This window comes from Ailuropoda melanoleuca, chromosome 16, assembly GCF_002007445.2.
Source record: "Ailuropoda melanoleuca isolate Jingjing chromosome 16, ASM200744v2, whole genome shotgun sequence".
In the NCBI taxonomy this organism is placed as follows: domain Eukaryota; kingdom Metazoa; phylum Chordata; class Mammalia; order Carnivora; family Ursidae; genus Ailuropoda; species Ailuropoda melanoleuca.
The window spans coordinates 45,580,680-45,603,214 of NC_048233.1; the positions used below are offsets into that span (position 1 = coordinate 45,580,680).

Here is a 22,535-nt window from a genome sequence, read left to right on the forward strand (position 1 = left end):
CATGCTTCAGGGTCCTGCGAATGGGTCTTCGTGGTCTTTAGGATTCAAGCCACCTGAATGGAGGCTGGCATTGCTCTGAGATGGGGGGTCAGGTCCCAGCAACAACGGTGGGGATTCCACTCCAGGAAATGCAGACGGATCCCCTTCAACAACGGCTCTGCCTGACAGGCCATGTCTACATCCAAATGACTCAGAGGCCCCAGTGTGGGCCCTGGCCACTGGCCTTTTTCAAATCAAGGGGGGCACCTGGGGGGCTCAGTTGGTTGAACATCTGCCTTCGGCTCAGGTCATAATCTTGGGATCCTGGGATCGAGTCCCGCATTGGGCTCCCTGCTCAGCGGGGAGCCTGTTTCTCCCTCTCCCTGTCCCTCTGCTCATTGCTTTCTCTAAAAACAAACAAACAAACAAAACAACAGCAACAAAACCAAGGGGTCTTCACCTTTTTTGTGCCATGGACTCCTATGGCAGCTAAACGAAGCCTATGGAATCCGGCTCAGAATAATGCATTTAGATGAACAGAGGAAAACACACAGGCTTACAAAGAAAACGACTGAAATACAATTACCGAAGAATTCTGAGATACAATGTTATGAGTTTCTTTCCTAACACACCGCATAGTAAGACCTGCCAACAGGCCTGACGACGACCTCGACTTCTAAGCAGTGACGAGCGCAGATGCTATTTTACGACATCTGCCGCAGGAGGAGACTAGGAGACTGGTATTGATAACAACGGCAGCGCTAACAACACTGTGCTTTGTTGCCTACACTCAAGACTGAAGGAAGCGCCCCTTTAATTTCAAAGTCAGTGAAGACAAATGCGGATTTCTTTTCCAGGAGTTCTATGCAGGTTAAGGAGGTGATTCTCAGGCATTGCCAAGGTTACAAACCACTGCTTTGGTGCCTCCAATCTCATGCCCCCTTTTAAAACTACAGCTCAAAGAATTCTTTCAACTAAAAAAATTTTAAAAAGAAAAAAAAAAGGAAAAAAAGAAAATTTAAAGCAACATGAAACAAACACAAAATTTTTTCCCCCGTGCAGAAAAAATTCACTTCCCCAGCCCTCTGCCAGGCCACTGGATGGGGGAGCCAGGCTGGCATTCACCCTGGGCCTTGAACGTGCTTCCAAACCCTGCAGTCCTGGCCTCTTTCCTGCCCTTAGCAATCATCCTCTCTCCTCCCGACACTACCCACAAAGTTCTACCACCGAGAGGGCTGCAAAAGGGGCTTGTGGGATTGTTAAACCTTCCAAGTCGAACCATTTACGTTAATGAGCCTGGAAAAGGCCTTAATATGTTTCAGGTGTGGAAAAACACATGCTTTGGCCTCCTCGCGCTCGCAAGTGGCCACGTCTTCTGGTGCTTCTGTTCGGTGGGCTGGCGGGGGAGCGGGAAAGCCGTAGCTGTGTGGAAGGTGGTCCCGGCACACCCACGTTTCCTGCCTCAGACACCCCGGAGCCACCCATCCTCACAATGAGGTGCTGGCCCCAAGGAGTCCAGCCACGCCAAGCTGAGAGCCAGGCCCCGGCTCTGGAGGGACCCACTCCCCACCCCCTGGTTACGCTCCCTGGATCTGCTTCCTTCCTCATTCCTCCTTGCAGGGCAAACCTGGGTAAGTCCCTGACCATCACCGGGCCACAGGAAGATGAAGGGTGGCAACTGTGGCCACCTATCGTGGCATGTGCCCGACGCTCCATCACTCCAAGTGACCGCCCATCTGACCCTTCTGTAATGTAGTGCTGTAGGGAGGGGGCTAGGCTTTGGAGTAAAGCAGATTTACTTCCAAATCCCAGCTCTGCCCCTTACATGCTGTGTGACCTCGGGAGGTCACTCTGTGCTTCCTTGTCTTTATTTATTTTAAAGATTTTATTTATTTATTTGAGAGAGAGACAGCACACATGTGCAAGAGCGGGGGTGGTCAGAGGGAGAAGCAGGCTCCCCGCTGAGCAGGAAGCCTGATGTGGGGCTCGATCCCAGGACCCAGAGATCATGACCTGATCTGAAGGCAGATCCTTAACTGAGCCACCCAGGTGCCCCTGGGCTTCCTTGTCTTTAAAACAGGGCCAGCGTCTCCTGTTTTAGGTGGATTTGGTAAGAGCTAAGGAGAAGAGCTTATATGAAATGGTCACACGGTACTTGGCACATAGTAGGTGCTCAGCGAATATTCTTTTTCCCTTCATCCTCCAAATCTTAGCAAAGCTCTTGGGGGGGGGAGGGGAGCAGCTCTGCCAGGCAGGCACTGAGTAGGACTATTTCTGCTGCAGGGTGTGTGTTCTCCCCGGGGAAGGAGGTCCCTGTAGATGTTGTTGGGGGGTGGGAAGGGGCCCCGGAAGCAATGGAAAAAGCAAGAGGGTGCTGGGTGGGGAAATTTGTGCATATGGGGCTGAGCCTACAACCCTCGGCTTCCAGGGCTTGAGAAGGATGGAGGCTGCTTGCCTCCGTGCACCTCAAACCTCCCAGGAACCCAAGGACCTCGCATGCAGGCCCCTCCTCTGTCTTCCAGCCGGGACATTTTCCATCCCGACCACTACTCATAAGGCAGAGGTGGTGGGCTCTTCCTGCCCTTCGTGCCTGCTCCCTCCTCAGCGAAGCCCTGAGTCATGAGACCATGGAAAATTCGGGCTGTTTCCTGTGGCTGTATTTTCCACATCACATCATTGAGATGTGCCAGCTGCCAACTTCAGATACGGGCGCACGCCACCCACTTAAAATGCTTTTCTCCAGTGGTTCGAATGCTCCTCTTCAGCGGCAGCAGGCCTCACCCCCGGTGGGTGGCAAGAACTAAAGAAAGTGGGTGAGAGATTCCACGGTTTCCTGAACACCCCTCCTCTGCCCTTCTCTGCCGGTGACCCCAGGGGGCTCTGCCTTCCCCGGAGGAAAAGATTCCAGCGTCCACTGCCACGGAGCTTTCCTTTGGTGATTCTGGTTTTTCATTTGTGGTACTGGGGGGGGTAGGGGGAGTTTAATGACTCGATATAAATGACAAGAATGTAATGAGAGGTGGAAGGGTCACAACAATCTTCAAAAGCACCTGGAACCACGGTTGCAAACATTCATGATTTTATCAGAAATATATCTTTTGACTGAAAAGGCCAAAATTTATGCCTGGGTCCCCAGTCCAATTCTACCATTCAACCAACCATCTAGCACGACCTCAGGAATTTAGCTTCTCGAAACTCTGGTGTCCTCTTCTGTAAAATCGTATCTACTTCTCAGGGTTGTGAGGATTAGAAAGTAAAACAGGTAAAACACCTGGGAAGCAGCCCAACAAACAGGAGGTGTTCAATCATGTAGACAAACGCATGAGAGCAAGAAAACACAGAGAGGATCATTTTTCTAGCAAAGAAGTCATCTGCATGTGAGAACCTTATCTTCAAGGATTTCTGCTCCTGCTTACATTTCCCCGAGTTACTCCTTGGTCAGACAGCTTTCATCCCTAAATCTGTTTACTCCACTACTAAGTGCCTACCCCTTGTCAGGACAGAGATGAACCTGACAAGACCCCTTCCTGCCCAGGGCTCACAGTCTTCTAGACCCTTCTCCAGGCTGCCACTTGACGAACTTCTGATTTTTCTCCCTGGGCCTGAGAAGACCCTTCCCCACTAGTCTTCGTCATCTTTCTCAGCGTTAGGCAGACCACCTTCTCTGTTACTAACCTTAGGAGAGGTCACAGGAACAGTGCCCCGAGACCCTGCTTCAGGAACAGGGAACGCCGGGCCCACTGAACTGAACTGGACAGAAAGTCCCGACTCCAAAAGCTGCGTGATTTGAAGAAAACTCATCTCTGCTTTCTCATTTGTAAAATGAGGTTTGGTCTAGAGCGGGGATGAGAAATGGATTTTAAGTACAGCACTCTTCCAACTGGCTACCGTGGCTGCTGGAGGGGCTGGGTTATCTCAAGCTCGGAGGCCCTGTCTGGGCTCATTAGGAAAGGACTGCTATTGATTAGCAACGGTTGCCATAGTCACGGCGGTGGGGGGGGTGGGGAGTGGCAATGCTTATGCCACAGGCTTTCGTCCCTGGTCTAGAGCTCAAGGTCCCTGGGAATTCTGCCACTTGTGATCCTGTGACTCAGTGCAATACTGCTTTATCTTTGGCACGAGGACTATTTCACCAACAACAGCTTTTACAGCTGCTTTGTCTAGCACCTCGGTGGCCGTCACCTGAGAAAGTTTCTCAATTACTGTGTTTCCAGTGACGGTAACCTTACAACAAAATAAACACATTTACTGATTTGTCACACTCAAATTTAGGAAGCTACTGCTTCCTGCCCCCAGGGGCCCGGGAAAGCAGAATTGACATTTACTAAGCACCTATTAAGTACCAGATGCTTTGCACACATTGTCTCTTACTTCAAAAACACCCTTGGGCAGTCACTACATCCCCCTTCCGCAGAGCAGGGACCAGTGCTCAGAGCAGTGAGGGAAGCTCCCCAAGGAGCGGGGATTCCACCCTGGGGTACTTCAGACTCCAAATCCCACTGTGCTGTGCTCCCCTAAATGCCCCCAAAGGTCTTGTTTATTCTTCCTCTTCCAGGAAGTGGAGGTGAAAACTGAAACTGACAGCAGGGCTAGAGCCATGAGGTCTGTGCAAACATTTCCGTGACCCCATCCCCATTTTTCCTACAGCCTGAAGGATGTGGCACCGCGAGCAGATGTTCCTGCCTGAGGGAGACCAGCGAAGCTCATCAGATGGGGGGCGTGACAGTGAGTCCCCATCCTCACCCAGGTCCCTTTCACTGGCCCTACCTGTGAGCCAGAGGAGGACAGGGCTTGACCAAGGCCTCTGCTGGCCCTGTCCTCTGGCCCTCCTCCCAAGAAGCCCAGCCTACACCAGTGGGATTTAGAATATTGCCACTGCCACAAAACCTTCTCCCTGGAAGTCAGAGCCCCCACCTGGCCCCCAGGAGTTGCAGTGCCCTGTCAGGAAAGTGGGAGGCCTCTGAAAGCCTCCGTGATTCTTTTAGGAGACCATGGTGGGGGAGGTCCTATAAAGGAGGGTGTGGAGAGGTCACAGATTGCAAATGGTCAAGAAAATCCCATCTTTGGATCCAAGAGCTGAATCTCCAAGATGTAGCCTGAGCCTGCTTCGTACAGCCAGCCTGGGGTCAGCGGCTGGGGGCAAGGGTGAGGACCTCTGGGTAGTGGTGGCAGTTACACCTCAAAGACGCCCCTTGAAGCTGTGGTTGCCATACAGCAGAGGCAGCCGCTGGTGTCACCGCTGGGAAGGCACTGCCTTGACCAAGGGCAGCAGAGCCCGGGGATTTTTGTCCGGCCCTTCGGCTTAAACTGGGCCCTTGGGTCCCCTAGAGCCTACGGTCACAGAAACCAAGAGGCAAAAAAAATGTCCCACCTCATGCTCCACTGGTGGGAATGCACACAGGGCAGCTGCTATGGGAAACAGTACAAAGGTTCCTCAAAAAATTAAACACAGAATTACGGTATGACCCAGCAATTCCATTCCTGGGTTTATACCCAAAGGAACTGAAATCAGGGACTCAAAGATGTCTCTGCACATCCATGTTCATAGCAGCGTTATTTACAATAGCGAGAGGTAGACACAACCCAAGTGTCCACCGACAAATGAATGGAAACAGAACGGGGCACCTGCATACAATGTAATATTCTTCAACATGAAAGAGGAAAGAAATTCAGACATGTGCTGCCACACTACGCTAAATGAAATAAGCCAGTCACAGAAAAACAAATACTATAGGATTCCACTCATATGCGGTCCCTGGAGGAGACAAATTCATGAGACAGAAAGTGGAAGGGTGGCCGTAGGGAGTTAGAGTTTCAGGGGTATAGGTTTCAATTCTGCAAGATGCAAAGATTTCTGGAGATGGGTTGCACAACAATGTGACTGTACTTACTGATGAACACAAACATGGCCGGGATGATCAATTTTAAGTTGTATATATTTTACCACAATTTTTTTTTAAATGTTCCATTAAGAACATGGGTTTTGGGGGGCGCCTGGGGGGCGCAGTCGTTAAGCGTCTGCCTTTGGCTCAGGGCGTGATCCCAGCATTCTGGGATCGAGCCCCACATCAGGCTCCTCTGCTATGAGCCTGCTTCTTCCTCTCCCACTCCCCCCTGCTTGTGTTCCCTCTCTCGCTGGCTGTCTCTGTCAAATAAATAAATAAATAAAAACCTTTAAAAAAAAAAAAAAAGAACATGGGTTTTGGGCGTTTAGAAATCAAGACCTAAGCGATTTGTTTTGCTTTTTTCTTTTAGTACTGGCTCTGCCCACGTAGCTCTGTTGTACAACTGCTCTGAGCCTCAGTTACTTCCTCCATAAAATGGGGTCAACAGGGCATCTGCCTTGTACGGTTGCCACGCGGATCACGGGAGGGGCAGCTGGTCAGATCCCACAAATGGCAGCTCCTACCTTCATCATCTCTGGCCATTAATTATTAGGGGCACTCAATACATCAGAGCAGTGACGGGTTGGTCTGAACCAGGATTTACCCCGAAAATGAGACAGAGGTGAATCTGGAGAAGGGCTGGTTAATATGGTCACTTTCTGAGCTGTACGGACTAAATGCGGGATATGGTGGGATGTTGTGGCTTTTGATACTGTTTTTTTTTTCCTCGATGTTATTTTTAAAACAAAACAAAATGGACTCACGAGCTCTGTGCGGTTTTCAGAATCATGCATAGGGGCCAGGAAGCGCGGAGCCACACATCTTACAGCCAGGAGGCAAAGGCTCCGTGGTGAACGTGGCCCAGGCTGCTGGGGGCTCCTCAGGTCCCAGCAGAGGCGGACAGCCACACACATGCGTGGGGTGCTCTTCGGCCCCTGCCATGCTCAGGCTACTCAGAAACCCCAGAAATCAGCTTGTTCTGCAGCAGATGCCATCAGCCTCATGAGATTTCAAATTAAATCACTGTCACTTAGCTAGTGGCACGAAGCAAAAGCAGACTGTTCTGCTTCTAAGTAAAAATTTCCAGGTTCCAATCTCTGACACCAGACATTTTGTAGGGCACACCCTTGTGTGTTCAGACCTTGAACTTCAGCAGGATTAAGCAAAACCCTGTCCCCACCAGCGTGTCCACATCTCTACTCTGTCTTCATGGTTCTTTCCTCTGGGGATCGTGTGGTGCCTCAGAATACCGCACACACAATACAGGCCATGTCGAATGTTTCAGACGCAAGATGTCACTAGCCCAACACGTATTTCTAATTCCTTGGCTGGACTCTTGAAGCCCTTGCTGATCTAATTTCTGCCCCTCCCCAGCTAGCCTCCTCTGCTGTGTCCCCAAGCATACAGCCGGCCTGGCGCTCTCAACTATGTAGTGTTCCTCAAACATGGTCTTATTTCCAAACGCCCCCTTGACTCTGAACCAAGAATGCTTATGTAAGGAATGCCCTTCTTTCCCACAATTGGGAATTTCTACACATCACTCGAAATGCAGCTCCATCGTCACCTCTTCTGGGAAGCCTGCTGAGAAATGTGAAAGTTGACAAGTGAGCCTTCCACAGTTTCATGGATGGCGGCAGAAACCATGAGACTCCTGGGTCAGAGACAGAGGACCGGACAGCTGACAGCACAGAGCAGCACATTTGCAACAGCTCTAAGTCCCATGGGGCAACACCGAGGGGCCCGGGGGTACTATGCCTTTGGTGGGTGTGTACAGGGCTGAGGAAGGTCAAGCTTAGAGAACCCAGATCTTCTATAACAGACTGCAGTCCAACCTGCCCTCCTCTGCCCAGGAGGAGGGGCTAGCTCTGTCTTCCGAGGCTGCTTGCTGTACAGACATCCTTGAAAAGACAGTCTGGAGCAAAAGGGCAATGAGTGTCTCTGCTTATAAAATGAGCAGAAATGCCAGAGGCTAGGACGAACTGTCTCCCAACAAAGTCTTCCCTGTTACCTGATCTGGCACCTGCCCAGAGCTCCCCCCTGCCCCCAACGACCTCTGTCTTAGGAAATATGAATTCACGTCATAATGACCCATGTATTTTTTGGGTCCACTACCAGCCTGAGTGCTGATGTTAGGGACTGTCTTTTGCATTTATCGGTCGGACATGCAGGAAGCGCTCAATAAATGTGCAAATCAATGAATGAGTGAAATAAGTAATATTGGGAATTTTGGAAGCTATGGCTTTGGGGCAATTAAATAATAACAACAGATGGCCGGCATTTACTGACTGCTTACTCTTGCGTTCTAGGCAATGCATGCGGTTTTTTTCTACCTGGATTATCTTCAGGACAACACGATATGGAAGGTACTATATGAACCCACCTGTACCTATGGGGAAACTAAGGCTTAGAGCAGTTCAGGGATTTCCTCAAAATCCCACGGCTCCTAAGCAACAGAGCCGCACTTTGAACTGGATCTGCTTGTCCCCAAGCGCTTAGCCACCCCGCTGAAGGGCTTCTCGTGTGGGAGGCATCGAGCATCTGTTCAGGGTGTTTGTGGAGGGGTGAGGGGACAAGGAAGGAGGGAGGGCCTGTCTTTTTGCATTTACAGAGGTGGAGGCAGTAGCCTGCATGTCACTGCCGCCCACTCCCTGTGTGACTCATGGCCCATCAGCCCCCTCACAGGGATACTGAGCTGAGATAGCCCCCCCGAACTTCACACCTCCCTAATCTGCCCCACAGTGGGGCAGATGGTGTTTGGTCTTGGGAACAGCCTGGAATGCAAAACTGACCTTTCTCCCCGCAAAAGGGAGTAAGGATGAGCTCTGTGTGGCGGGCCTCTCTCTTTGCTCCAACTTACAACTCGAAAACAGCCATTCCCCATGACCTAATAACCAAAGAAATATAAACGAAAAGATCTAGATGACCGCCCCCGGTCACAACCACAGAGGTGAGGGCTGGTGAAACGGACAGTCTCAGAAGCTGCTGCTAAGGGTAAAATGAGCACAACATTTCTGGAGGAAAACTTGGCTGTATCTCTCAAAATGCTAGATATGCAGCCCCTTTAACTTAGCCATTTAATTTCTAGGGCTTACACCATGAAAGGACTTGCGAAATCACTTAAAAGTATAGATAGACATTTATGGCAAAATTGAAAATAATTCAGAAGCTCCTTTTTAAAACATTAAAAATACATATAAATTGATAAAGGAAAAATCTGCACATTTCAAGGGATAGCTACTATTAATGACATAGCATGTATTTTTCTCAGCTTTCGATGCAGACTTTTTCTTTCTAAAAATGAGATTCTTTTATATCCTGAACAGGTAGAGTATATTTTCTGTTACTGCTCTGCCATTGCTTTTTCTTCACTTAACATTTTATCGAAGGCATCCCTTCATAGGAACTTATATGAAACCTGTAAGAGACTCATTTGCTAACTATTTTGAGTCGGGATGTAGAATCATGTATATTTCATGAATTCCCTTGTGGAAGGTATTCAGGTTGAAAGGAGTACACTGTGATATAGCCAGCTTACAGCTCAGAGAGAAATGCCTACTGCTTCTTAAAGCCTGCTCACCCACATCAACTTTTACTTGGGGATCGTTTATCCATTTCTCAGAATGATCCAGAGCTCCTCAATTTTTCCTATAATTTTTTCCTACTGGATTAAGGCATGAGGGCCTTATACTTGGCCAGAAATCACAAAGTCAACTCAAACTATAAATCTAGAAATGCAAACGTACGCAGATGTCTGGTTATGGGACCGGAGACTGGCAGGCTCGCCCAAGACTATGTAATCCCTCTGACTACCCAGAGTCTCCGTTTTCTATAGAAACCTGTATACATCCTGCCAACTTCCTGCAGCTTGTCAGCACCTGACCACCCCCTATTCCTGTCCTTCACTGTGGCCCATCCTTCCCTCAGTGTGTAACCCCAACGCCCAAACCAGACACGAATGACTTGCAAGGACAAGAACAGCAGGGTGAGTCAACCTGAGCGCAGGGCTTCTGGCAAAGCCCGTGACTCAGAGGGTGAGGCACCCTGGAGAACTTAGCCCCAGGCTGCAAACATCACAGGAGAGAAGCCCGTGGAGGCCTGGCATGTACCCTCAGCTGCCAGGCAAATTCCATTCTTTTTGTAGTAGGTTGCTGGGAACCAGGGAAGAAGCCGGTGAGAACCCAGTTTTAATTACTTTTCAATAATAACGAGCCTCACACAAAGAGCTTTTATAAACCTTGCCTTCCTAGAGTCTCACCCAATTTTGTCAACCAGGGATTATTAGCCCCACTTGGTAAATGAAGAAACCGAATCACAGAGGTCAGAGTTTAAAAGGGTCAGGACAGGGTCTGAACCCAGGTGGGCCTCACACCTTGTTCAGGCTTCATTCTGGACACTGATGGACGGGGAAGGGCTGCATTTCCTGGGACTTGGCCACCCCCGCCTCCCTGCCCAACGGCACTGTCCAGGACACAGGGCCGCTGGGAGCGGACTGAGTTTCTCTAACAGACTCCCATCTCTCTCTGTTAAACCTCCAATGAGTTGTTCTCACGGTGTCCTCAGCAATTCCGCTGAACTGATACAGGCGACTCCAGCATCAAATCTCAGGGTACGGGGAGCAAACGAAGCTGGCACCCCACTGTGCCCTGATCATTCTCTGGGCCAAGGTGGTCTTGGTCACTCGAACTGCTACGATCTGGCTGTTTGGGGCAGTGAAATGTACCTGCAGCCTCATAAGCCTTGAGCGAGCTGCTGGAGTTGGTTGGACATGATTGAACCTGGAGGTTCAAACTAGGCATGCTCAGCTGGAAAAACACACGAACCCCCTCTTCTAGATCCTGTTCTAACGTGAAAACAGGAAAGACAGAGAGGCATGATGTGCTCAGCTCTGGAGCTGTGAGCTGTATCCTAATGAGAGGACACGTCCCTTCAAATTGGGGCCTTGGCTAATTGGGCAGGATTCTTCACGTTTGGGGACACAGTTCTATAAATAAAAGCGTGTCGTTTCTGCATCATGGCTTACCCCTCGCTGGCTTCCGACACGCCACTTTCTTCCTGACCCCTCTGCTCAAAAGCAGCCCAGCATCAATCAGCCCACCCACTGGCCCGTGAAGGAAGCAGGGCTCAGGGCTCAGAACAAAAGCACCACAGAAAGACGTCGGACCCCATCACCATCGCAGGGGCCCTCAGGTGGAACAGTGAACCGCGCTGGCCTGTCCCCCTTTCACAGCTGAACGTAAAAACAGACCAGGGCCTTGCACACAGTGTGCTACTTTCCTAGACAGGCGTACAGCGTCGCTGTCTGTGACCTCCCAGGGGCCTCTTAGGGTTACCATACATATTAATGCACACGCCGGCATTTGAAGAAAGGAAAGTAGGGGCACTTGGCGATGATTTTTAATTGAATTCTTCTGGGAACTTTAAATCCTGAAAATTCAGCCCTGGTTTACAGTACTGTAAGGTCTGAACAGCATAGGATTTTGTCCTTTTGAATGGCAAATCTCTCTTTTCCATTTCAGAGAAAGTTTCTTCAGTGCATCAGGCATTTCTGAGCCAACTGTAAAAATCATTATATTCAGAAACTAGGGAAGGGGACCTTGGTGGCAATGGTCGTCCGTCAGGTATTTCTGAGCCAACTGTAAAAATCATTATATTCAGAAACTAGGGAAGGGGACCTTGGTGGCAATGGTCATCCCTTTGAAGGCAATCTGGTCTTTACAGCTTCCTACTCACTTAAAAGGAGCTCCGTGTCTCTGTAAAGAATGCTTATAAGCCCCAGCCCAATTGTCTTGGGACAATGGCGACCCAGGAACCAAAGAGGAGTTGAATGGGGGACTTCTGTGGGCATGTGAAACTAGACCGCGCTTCTCTAATTCTTGGCAAGCCACCCTGACGATGAGAGAGGCTCTGCTGTAGATTACACATGCCCCCATTTCTGCCACAGGATATTCCTTCCAGAGATGGCCTGAAAAGTCTCTAGCCTGTTCTCCAAAGACCCATGGGTTTTGCTAGACACTGGCCAGTCAAGCATCAGATACCCCACGTCTCCCTTCTAGCCAAGCAAATTGGGATTTATTCCCACAGAGAAACTCAGTGAGCTCCTATCCCAAGGGCCTCAGCAGAAATCAAGAAAAACTGGGTTTCTGGGATCTCTTTCTCCCTGTCCACCTTCTGCAATCTCAAGACTGACATGTATGGGAGTTCGGATTGCACACTGCACAAAGGCGCCACATGTCCTCCATCACAGGGTGGACACCAGAGACTGTGTGCACAGGTGTGGGGATTCTGCTGGGCCCAAAGCACAGGCACCCATGGGCACACAAGACCATGCACGCCTGGGAAAGCTGGAAAGCAAAATCACTTGCGGCAGCACACACGTGTGGCAACTGCCCCCGGACTCGAGCACATTCTTGGCATCTTCAAGATCTTGTCTCTCCCCTGCCCACCACTCTCAGAGCCTCAGTTCCCTTACCGCAGGGCTCAAAACCTGGCACGATCCCCGATCCCCTCCCGTGGGGGCCAACAGAGGAGGCAGGGGTGTGGGTGTGGTAGGCCACCTGTGCACCTGGCCCTCGGGCAGGTGCAGCCTATTCATAGTCAGGCCTGCTGCCCTCTGGGCTCTGAGAAGCTCCCCAGAGCAAACATGGACCATTGTGCAATAAGAGGCTTTTTCTTTTTTTTTCCCCACTTGACAACAAAGACTATTTTTCTTTTCTAATTCACAGCCCTGAGAGTTCTGTTTCCCTGCTCTTTCTATCCCATGGCTTCTGCTAAGGCTTTCCTTCTCTCATGGGGCCCCAACCAGACCTAAATCTGTAACACTCCGAAGCTTTTCCCTCTTGGTACCAAGACCATATCCTATGGCTGTTTGTCTGCCTGTTTTGTTTTGTTTTGTTTTGTTTTCCTTTCCTCTCTCTCTTCCCACCTTTGAAAGCTAGCCTCTCTTTCCTCCTGACCTTAGTCAATCCTGCCTGCACTTCAAAGGGTTCTGTGACCGGGTTGACCCAGCTCGTAAGTGGCCAACTCATGCTTCTCACCTCGGCTGCTAAAGCTCTTTCTATTTCAGCAGAGATCTTGCCCCCCAGGTCCCTCGAATGGTGGGTCACCGTCATCACACACAACCCTCTGGACCCCCCAGTCTGAGCTCTGTGCCAGAAACAAGCAGAAAGAACCCACCAACTACCAATCACATCAACGCCATCTCCCTAGCTCTGATGGGTACACTGCTTCTCTTCTGTGATGCCACCAGAGGAGGTGAGGAAAAATCCTTGCCCCCCCTCTGAAGGTCAGTGAATCACTCTGTACCTTGGAGGGTAAGAACTTGTGGCTGAAGTTTGTGTCAGGCACCTGGGCACAGAAAGACTAGTTCTTGGGGTCTCCAAAGAGGACGCGCATTTTCATTGCTGGCCATGTCACATGGCAGCCACCTTGTCCACTCCTCACCGTCCATCTGCCTCTAAGGCCAGCCACCTCCTTGAGAAGGTGAAGTGCAGCTATGTCACCTGGGGCCTGGGAGCCTGGAGACCAGTGACGCCAACTAGGTCATCTCCCGACCCGTGCCCAGGCTCTCCTTCTGTGAAATGCTGCCCTTTCCACCACTAGGACTGTGTCATTTTATAAAAACCATCCTGCCATTGGACAAAGCAACAGGCAACTGTGTGGTAGGAACCATCACAAGGGGGCCAGAGCATGAAGCCTGGAGTGGGACGACACCCCTTTTCCCTTAGGCCCCGGGGTTGCACTAATTAAGGTGTTCTTGCTCTCCACCTGCCTGACCAGGGCCGGGATTACAGAAGGCCTGGCCACACAAGAGGCCTTGGGGATTCCAGGTTGGACAGGCCAGGTCTTGTTGCCGGGGCCGCCAGTCAGTACCCCAAGGTACTTCCTTGTTCCCTTTTAGGGCGGGGAGGGGACCACAGGAATGACAACAGAATTTCATTTCTCTGTTGTTTCTGATGCAAAGAGCATTGCACTGGAGCCTGTTACCAGCCCGCATCCTCCTGGTCGGAAATGCAGGCCGCGGGGTATCTTGCTAGAAAGGAGGCAGGAGAGGTGAATGACAGTCAGCTCCCTTCCACCCAGGGCCTGAAGTCTGGGTCACCCTTCGCAAGCTAAAGGGGTGAACCCGGGAGAAATGACAACTCACGTGGCTCCTTTTGCCTTCTTCGTCTCCCATCGACGTGATGACCGTCTCTGAGAAGACCGTTCGTCCGGTCTGGTTGTTAGTGACCTACGGCAGAGCAAGTACATGAACATGGAACGGAAGGCGTTCTGGGCAAAACCAAGCGGGTTTCTTTTTCCCATTTTCTGGAGCAGGAGCATCTGCCAAAGTCGACAGAACGCCCGCTCCCCATTTCTTTCTGATCCTAACAGAGCCGTCAGGCAGGCGGCCCCTCCCTGTGCAGCCCTCGGGCGGACGGCCCCCTCTCTGTGCAGCGATCGACCTCCCAGGCTGCTCCCCGGAGCGGTGAGGGGGCTCCGTGCGGAGGGCTCAGCACGGCGCCTGGCACACAGCAAGTACTCAGCAGTGTCTGTTTTTACTGTTCTTGGGGTTCATCACTTGACACTCAACATCAAGGTCCTTTTCAACAACGACCGGTCTGGGTGTCTCATCAAACGTCTTTCATGAGAAGCAGGCTGACTTTAGCTACGGCCGCGCCCCTCCTGATTCTGGCGGAATATTCCATCTAGGCAGTGCTTAGTGCAAAGGGAGGCGCCCCCATCCGCTGTCTGCCTCTGACTGGGTTCTCGGGCAGCAGGCACCTCCGAGCTGAGCCCCCGCGTCCTGCCCGCACACCGGGCCGCTCCTGCCCCATCCGAGGTCCTGTGTAAGGACCGCTTGTGCTGGGGATGAAGAACAGAAGGGGCCCCGGCCCAGGAGGTAGGGGATCTGGGTTCTTTGAGCCTCGGCTCAGCTCCCAACAACTATCTAGTGTGTCACCTGGAATAAGTCACTTCTCTGCTCCACGATGTCCTCATTTCTAGGTCATCTGTAAAGTTCCTGACAGCTCTAATATCACAAGGAGGCTGCGTTCAGAACAGAGTAGAAACACAGCCTACTTTATCGTAGTGGACCAAATGGCACTTCTGAGGAGATAGGACCATGTCTTTACCAACGTACTTTAACACTTCTGGCTAAGTAAATCCTCTCCCCAGCAAAAAGGCAGTGTCGTCTTCCCCTCTGCCAGATTTTTGCCAAATTAACTGACAGTATATTTTTTAAAATTCTATAGTCCTACACTGCAGGTAAAAATTGCAGGACTTCTAAGAGCCTTTACTATACAAATGTGCATTTTCCTATCTCTAGGAGAAATAAATTAAGATGTTTTCTGAATATGTTTCACCACACACGCCACCCCTCCTGAAGCATTGCACAGGAAAGGTGTTCCATGGAACCCACTGGAGAGCTGTTGCATAGTCCTGATGACGTAACTTTACTGAAAGAAATAGGAAGAGAAGAACATCTCGCTGTTGCAAGCACTTTGTAGTTTACAACGAGCTCTCATGTACCTTAAGTCATCTGACCCCCAGGCTACTGTCCTGTACGTACTTACCTCCCTATTTCATAAATATGGTTAGCGAGGGACATAAAATTAAATTATTTTTCAAAATCATTCTAGTTACTGGTAGGATGCCCACTTGGGTATTCCAACATCTACAAGAAACAATCTTAAGCAGAGCCAAACCTGTAAGTTAATTATTATCAAAGAGAATAACTTAATATTGGTTTTGACAAAAAATGAAACAATGACTTTTGGAAATGTTCTCCAGTCCTCCGACGAACAACGCTGAAGGATTCTGGTCAGCGGGTGACTCGTTCATTTATCTGGGGGTGGGGTGGGGGGTACACGCTGAAGCTGAGCTCATCCGTACGCAGCGGGAGAAGAGCCCCACACAGGCTGCTCTACAATCAAGGCGATGGCCCATAAAAATTGACCCCTTTATGCTCCACGACACAGAAACACTATTGTTTCAACCAAGTCATTACCTGGGCACTTGAACAAAGTGTGACTCTCTCGTGAGAACCACTGGGTCTCGCATAAATGAGTGGAGATGAGATTTGAGCCCAAGCTCCTTGATGCTCACAACAGAATGTCAACTCGACGGCGTCTACCAATGACTCTGAATATCTGCACGCCAGACTCTCTTCAGGAGAAGCCCGGCTCACAAGGTTTGCCCTCCCCGTCCTGCCTAAGTCACGCTGGACACAGCTCATGCCAGGCAGGGTCTAAGCTACGTGCCTCTGGATTTGCAATGTTTTCTTCTTCAAGTCAGGAGGGGAATGAACCTGCTTGCTCCTCATGCCAAATACTAAACCAGGAAGCACTTAGACATGTGGCAGCCTAGAAAAACCTCTCCTATAGAAATTTGAGTGGATAATCAGCAAGCGACTGTTCAGTCTTGTGGCAATGAAGGTTTTCCCTTCTGAAGAAGGAGTACGTCACATCTGAGTTCCTCGTAAGGAAACAGTGAAGATCTATTCACCAAACTTGGACTCTATTTCAACTCTCTACTAACACGCACATTAAAACCTATGAGAAAAATGCCTCAAATTCAATACTAGAGAAGTATCTCTCTTGACACTTGTTTGCACCCTTTTATCAAATGATAAAAAACCCCGACCATTCCTTTGCAATTGGACTGGCAAGCAGCCTAAAGTTAAATTTATTGCTTACGTGCAACAGCAGTTTAGGTCTGTGATACTCAGCTCTCCCTCTTAAATAGCTCCCTCTCTCCCTCTGGTTTTTAATCTGTGTTTTACCAGCCTCATTTGTATTTTTGGCTTGTGGATCAAATTTGTAAAACAAGACCTTTGTTCTCTGATGGGACGGGGAGCTACAGAAAGGAGGATGTGCTGGCCGCCGCCACCCTTACCTTGTGAATTTCTCGGTGCACGTGGATGGTATTGTTTCCCACCTTGGTTTCCGTGTTGGTCTCATTGTGATAGCTGGACGGCAAGTCCGCCACGCTCACCTCTGATGTCTTGGCAGCAGCCTCTTCTGCTTCCATCTAGTAAATCAACAGGCTTAATGAGTACAATTATCTCTTGATAGAAATCAGCCCATTAGGGGCGCCTGGGTGGCACAGCGGTTAAGCGTCTGCCTTCAGCTCAGGGCGTGATCCTGGCGTTATGGGATCGAGCCACATCAGGCTCCTCTGCTATGAGCCTGCTTCTTCCTCTCCCACTCCCCCGCTTGTGTTCCCTCTCTCGCTGGCTGTCTCTATCTCTGTCAAATAAATAAACAAAATCTTTAAAAAAAAAAAAAAAAAAAAAAAAAAAGAAATCAGCCCATTAGAAAAAAAGAACCCCTTCTCTTTTCCTCTTCTGCAATTACAAATAATGGTATGGTAGTAATACTAGGTACCATTAATTGCCCACCAGGAGGAAAACCCTGTACTGAACGTTTTACATATATTATAGCCTTAAACCTCACAGCCTCCCTAGGAGATAGGTGTGAATATACCCATTTTACAAATGGCGAGAGTAAGGCTCAGGGACACTGGATAACTTCCCAAGATTATCAGTGAAGGCCATCACTCATCATCAGGGAAATGCAAATCAAAACTACAATCAGATATCACCACACAGCTGTCAGAATGATTAAAAGCAAAAACACAAGAAACAAGTGTTGGCGAAGATGTGGAGAAAAAGGAACCCCTGTGCACTGCTGGTGGGGATGCAAACTGGTGCAGCCACTGTGGGGACCAGTACGGAGGTTCCTCAAAAAATTACAAATAGAGTTACCCTATAATCCAGTAATTCCACTACTGGGTATTTACCCAAAGAAAATGAAAACACTAACTTGAAGATATACGCACCCCTATGTTTATTGCAGGATTATTCACAATAGCCAAACTATGGAAGCAGCAGCCCAAGTGTCCACCAATAGATGAATGGATAAAGAAGATGTGGTGTGTGTGTATATAAATATATATATATATAATGGAGTATTATTCAGCCATAAAAGGAATGAAATCTTGCCATTTACAAAAACATGGGTGGATCTAGAGGGTATAATGCTAAGGGAAATAAGTCAGTCAGAGAAAGACAAATACCAGATGATTTCACTCATATGTGGAATCTAAGAAACAAAACAAATGAATAATGAAAAAAAGAGACAAACAAAACAGACTCTTAACTGTAGAGAATAAACTGCTGGTCACCAGAGGGGAGGGGGTGGGGTGTGGGTGGAACAGGTGGGGGGACTAAGAGTGCACTCATGATGGGCACTGAGTGCTGCACAGAATGGTTGAATCACTGTGTTCTACACCTGAAACTAATATAACACTGCTTATTGGAATTACAATTTTAAAAAATTCACTGTAGTTTATCCACAAGACACATAAAAAAGAGAAAAAGGACTGTCAGGAAAGGGCGCAGCTGGGATCTGAGCATGCTTCCATTGAACAGTCTTGGCCCCTGACCGGGCTGCTGGTGCCCCGTCCAACTCCCCACGACCTAACCTGGAGGTCACCTGTATTCAGGTGCCTTACATGCCAACAACCAGCCCTGTCTCTCCCTGAGAGTGCTCTCTGGCCGCCCAGCGTGCTCAGTCTGCACAGATGCTAGGGAGTAACACCCCAGGGCCCGTCCTCAAGCAGTGAGGGACAGGCTATGGGGGGTAAGGACCCCAGCTCCCTCTCCCCCCAAAGGGGCAGTCTGTCTCTGAGGACCCCCTGTGGGACTGAACCCCAGCGGCGCCTTTATTCCCTCTCTTCTCCTCCATCTTACTTTCCCACTTCCTCCCAGTGTTTCTCGGGTCACTTCCCAGATAAGTAATTTGCTTCCAAACCTTTGCTGCAGAGTCCAGTGGTGGTGGTGGGCAGACCCAGACAGCCCCCAGCACAGCTTCTTCCCTGATACAGGTAGGGCCACAGCTATGACTCCGTCCCCACCCCACCTCTTGGGTACAAGAGGGACCCTTGTAGAGGGTCACCTGACTAGTTCCCAGGGTCCACCCTCTTTCTGGCTCTTCTTCCACATGTGTTCCTCTCTGCTGTCAGGTTTCTGAGGCTGTCCTCACACCCTCCAGGATCGTGAGTCTCCATGACGTCTACAGAAGATGTATCAGTCAACCTCAAACTGTACCCAATTTCCCCTTGCAGATTTACCGCCGCGCCCCACCCTCAGTGGGCAGTTGACAATGGGAACAGCTCACAGCTGGCTGGACTCAAAAAGAGGCCACATCATGGACTAGTTGAGCCAGTCAGACCCTCTCTCTAGGAATTTAAAACCAGAGACACAAAGAGAAGTTCTAGTTGGTGGCTGGCGGTTTTCCAGCACTATCTTTGACTCTGGGCTATTTTTACTTCTTAAAACTAATCCTCAAAAAGATTCTCCTATTTTTTTAAAAAGATCACTGTCTTCTATTCCCTTATGTACTAAATGAGGCTCCTCTTTTCCTGTCTCTCCCAACCAGGTTTGCTGAGCTGGGGTGGATGTGGGGAAAGAACTGACATGTCTCAGTGCAGCACAGAAACACTGAACTAGAAGTGGGGAGTCTGGAAGACACAAAAGCTCAAATGACCAAAGACTTGGTCAGTAACTGCTGTTTTTGACCCAGAGAGGACTGCTGAGATGTCTGAAACTCGATCACTGGCTTCACCATCATCATCACCAGCACAATCATCATCACCACCATCACCATCACCATCACCATCATCACCATCACCAGCACCATCATCATCACCATCATCATCACCATCATCATCATCACCATCATCACCATCATCATCACCATCATCATCACCATCATCACCATCACCACCATCATCATCACCATCATCACCACCATCATCAGCACCATCACCAGCATCATCATCAACACCACCATCATCATCATCATCACCACCACCATTATCATCATCACCATCATCACTACCATCACCATCATCACCATCACCACCATCATCATCACCATCATCACCATCACCACCATCATCACCATCACCAGCACCAGCACCATCATCACCATCATCATCACCATCATCACCATCACCGTCATCATCATCATCATCACCACCATTATCATCATCACCATCATCACTACCAGCATCATCACCAGCACCACCATCATCATCATCATCACCACCACCATTATCATCATCACCATCATCACTACCAGCATCATCACCAGCACCATCATCATCACCATCACCATCATCACCATCATCATCACAATGACAGCCTCCATGTTTGGACATCAGTTATGCCTAAGCCATTGCATCATAACTTCCATGGTTCCTTGGATGTTCACAACACCCCCACGAGGAAGGTGTTGCTGCCTCATTCCGCAGATGAAGAGAACAAGATGAAGAGAAGTGAAGGAACCCGCCTATGGTCATCACACTGTTAGTACGTGGCAAAGCTCAGACAGAACTCAGGTCAGTCTGACTCTAAATTTTGGGCCTTGTCCAGTATGTGCTTCTACCCTGCCTGGGTAGCTTATGCATTTACAGGGGAGAGAAGAAGAGCCCCGCAACTAAACCAGTTTAAGGATGATGATGATGGCTTCTAGAAGCAAGCCAGGGGTTAAAAAAAAGGAAAAGAAAGGTCTCCAGGAGGAGGAGGAGGCATGATAGAGCTCGTCTCCAAGGACGGGTAGGATTTGAACAGCGAGGAGCACAGAGGAGGCAAAGCTGTGGCCGCCTGGACAAGAACGTATGTGTTACAGGCTGGAGCACAGGGTCCATGCTGGGTACGGGATAAAATGGTGGATGATGAAGGAGAGGCACTCACAGGCCGATCCAGGGGCAGTTCTAAAGCAGAGGGTGTTGGCCTGGTTCTCAACCAAGAGAGTGCATCAGAATCATACCTGCAACTATAAAAAGCTATCTATCATAGACACATAACCAGGAGAGTTATACCTATTTACATACACACATGCGCGCGCCTGTGGATCCCTTCCCAGACCTGCTGAATTAGAACTTCTGCGGGTGCAATCCCAGGTATCAAAGAGCTTCTCAAATGATTCTGAGGTATTCCCTCCCCCCTCCACTTGCCCCCAGGAAAAAACCTCTGCTCCAGGCCATGGGGAGTGTAACAAGTTCTAAAGACTAGTTGGCAAATAATAGAGAGTCTGGAGAAGATAGAGAGGGAAGTGTGGGAACTGGCCAGGATGAGGTGTGGGAGTAGGAAGTTATATCTGGGGGGTGGGGTGGCGGGCAGGGGATCTGCTAGGTAGCAGAGGTTCCAAATAAGTCTAGGTGGGCCAAGCCACAGACAGCTAGCCACAAGGTCAGGCAAACAGTTGACCACAGCATGTCAGAAGGAAATGCCAGGGTTCTGGATTTAGGGAAGATGGGGCCAAGTTCCAACTCAGCCAAGAAGCAGCTGTGTGACCTCAAGCAAGACACCAAATATCTCTCAACCTCAGCTTTCTTGTTTGTATAGTAGAGATGGTCCTACTTTGCCAGGTGGATGTAGGAATTAAGGGTCACGAAATCCGAGTGCCTGCCGCAGTATCTGGCACCCAGCACAGCATAATACACAGCTACTTTCATAATGTTGTCCTTTAAGAAAGCAGTTTTGGAAGAAGCTAGTTTGCTAGGGAATGTTCGGGTAGAAGTGGAAAGAGCAGACAGTAGATACCACGTGTTTGAAGAATTCGCGAACAGAATGGAGAAGAGGAAGGGAGTTAAGGTAGGAGACAGGATGAACATGAAAAGGACTTAAAAAAATTTTTTTTAAGTGAGAGATCGTGGCATGTTTTGTGATAGAAAAGATACAGCTGGAAGAGAGTAAGAGACTAAGATTCTGGAGAGGCTATATCCAGAAGCAGAAGGGAATGTTTTCATGTTTTTAAAATTTCCATTGGAATCTAAATCCTCCAGTTTGGCTTTCAAATAATTAACAAGTTACCAAATCTGGAGTTTGCTTTGGGCTGAGCAGATAGTCTTTTTATAAGACCTTCTCCCTCTCAACCAGTGGTTATTTCAATAGAATGAGCTAACAGTTCTCTAATGGCACCATGAACTCAAAATACAGTTTACAATGGAAATTTCAACCACAACTATTACTGCCACTAGCAGGAGAAACTTAAGCCCAAAGCAAGAGGAGTTGTTTCATAGAGGAGGAATGTGCATGTTATAAAACATGGCATTTATAGTTGGTTGACTCCATGTGTCTGTTAAAGGGGTATAGTAGGAAAAATTGGAGAGATAAATCGAGGCTGGGTACTGGGGTTCTTCCTAGGACTAGGTGAGGTGATTAAGAATATTCTACAATGTGTCTGTTACAGATATCACAACGAGCAGGGGAAGGGAGGGGAAGAAAGCGGTTTTATCCTCAAAAACACATTTATCAGTAACATCTATGATATGAAGACAGGAAAGTAGGAAGAGCCTGGATTGAACCGTTGAACGACTGCTTCCCAAGTAATGATCCCACAGCAGAGTTTACTTCATCTTTCCCTGAAGAGCCATCAACAGCTTGAGTCAGCTGGAGTATTTAAAATATCAGGAAGTTACTTGAAAGCAGATTCACGGCGCAACCATGTAAACAACTAATGCTTCTGGCCCAGTCCTTTCCCCCGACAACAAGTAAACAGCAGCTATCCTGTGTTTACGAGATGTAAGGGGCTCTCTGGCAGTCTCTTTTGAAAGATTAATACCGACAGCCCCAATCTCTTGAGACTCTGCCATACATCAGATACTGCTGGTCCTTCGTGGTCA

The 22,535-nt window shown here is 49.1% G+C and overlaps 1 protein-coding gene across 1 annotated transcript in view; it reads right to left on the reverse strand.

Annotated features, from left to right (window-relative positions):
- The window catches only part of DKK3 (dickkopf WNT signaling pathway inhibitor 3), a 35,970-nt gene extending 19,092 nt beyond the window's left edge, over nt 1-16,878 (reverse strand). Inside the window, exons 1-2 of the mRNA XM_002925297.3 lie at nt 16,737-16,878; nt 14,008-14,091 (exon numbers count right to left, since the gene is read on the reverse strand). Coding sequence (XP_002925343.1) covers nt 14,008-14,091; nt 16,737-16,871 — 219 coding nt within the window. The 5' untranslated portion in view covers nt 16,872-16,878. The remainder of the gene's footprint in view (nt 1-14,007; nt 14,092-16,736) is intronic.
- Between the last annotated feature and the right edge of the window lie 5,657 nt (nt 16,879-22,535).